The following is a 1,009-nucleotide window of genomic DNA, read 5'->3' on the forward strand; positions in this document are numbered from 1 at the left end:
ACCCCAACAGAGACAGGGACTTAAGTTCCTTGTCAGTTCTAAACATTTTTCCATCACAGAGATTTATTATTCACCTGTTCAATGTACTCAGGATGTCTCGTTTTATTCTCTCCTCAACAGGCATTTGTACTCGCTGTGGGGAAAAGGTTGTGGGAGAGGGCAGTGGATGCACAGCAATGGAACAGGTGTACCACATCAAGTGCTTTGTCTGCATAGTGTGTCACCTCCAGCTCCAGGGCAAGCCTTTTTATGCTCTCGACTCTAAGCCATATTGCGAAGACTGCTACCTAGTAAGTGTTTGTTTTTTGTCTGTCTATTTTGAGGTGGATATAATTGTCAAGATTTTTTTAACAAATTTTTTACTATCAGATTATATTCACTACATAGTCATCGATACTGATGACTAGATGTGAATATCATCTCTTCCAGATGTAACCCATTTAATTGCATGAGTGTAAAGTTAGCCTCTTGACAGTTCTGGCAGTTACCAGATTCTGAATCCCTTGTAAAGTCTAGTATTGCATGGGATTAAAAGAAGGGAATCATTATTTGCAAATTTTAGCCACTGAATTAGATATTTACATTTGCCAGGAATACTCACTAAACATGTGCTTCATCCCTCCGCAGAATACTCTAGAGAAATGCTGTGTATGTACGAAGCCCATTCTAGACCGCATCTTGCGAGCGACTGGGAAGCCCTACCACCCACAGTGCTTTACATGCGTCGTGTGCAACAAGTCCCTGGACGGCATTCCATTCACAGTCGATGCCTCAAATCAGATCCACTGTATAGATGATTTCCATAAGTAAGTTGTTTGATATTGATATATATGGAGAAAGTGATAAATTTTCTGCTTTTTTCTTCTTTTCTATTGACGTTTTAATCATGTAAATTTAATGTTGGTTGAGTTGCGGCTACTTAGGTTTGAAATGGGGTCACCAATGACCTGCAGGCAGAGGCAGAGAGGGAGGGGGTTGGGGAAAGGCTCCACTATGCACTTGAGCACCT

The 1,009-nt window shown here is 41.1% G+C and overlaps 1 protein-coding gene across 1 annotated transcript in view; it reads left to right on the forward strand.

Annotated features, from left to right (window-relative positions):
- Positions 1-1,009, forward strand: part of LOC119594600 (lipoma-preferred partner-like) — a gene marked incomplete at both ends in the record, with an annotated part of 4,203 nt that overhangs the window by 1,624 nt on the left and 1,570 nt on the right. Inside the window, 2 exon segments of the mRNA XM_037943642.1 lie at positions 121-290; positions 628-806. Of these exon segments, the coding sequence (XP_037799570.1) occupies positions 121-290; positions 628-806 (349 nt within the window).

The sequence above is a fragment of the Penaeus monodon genome, chromosome 34 (genome assembly GCF_015228065.2).
Source record: "Penaeus monodon isolate SGIC_2016 chromosome 34, NSTDA_Pmon_1, whole genome shotgun sequence".
NCBI lineage: Eukaryota > Metazoa > Arthropoda > Malacostraca > Decapoda > Penaeidae > Penaeus > Penaeus monodon.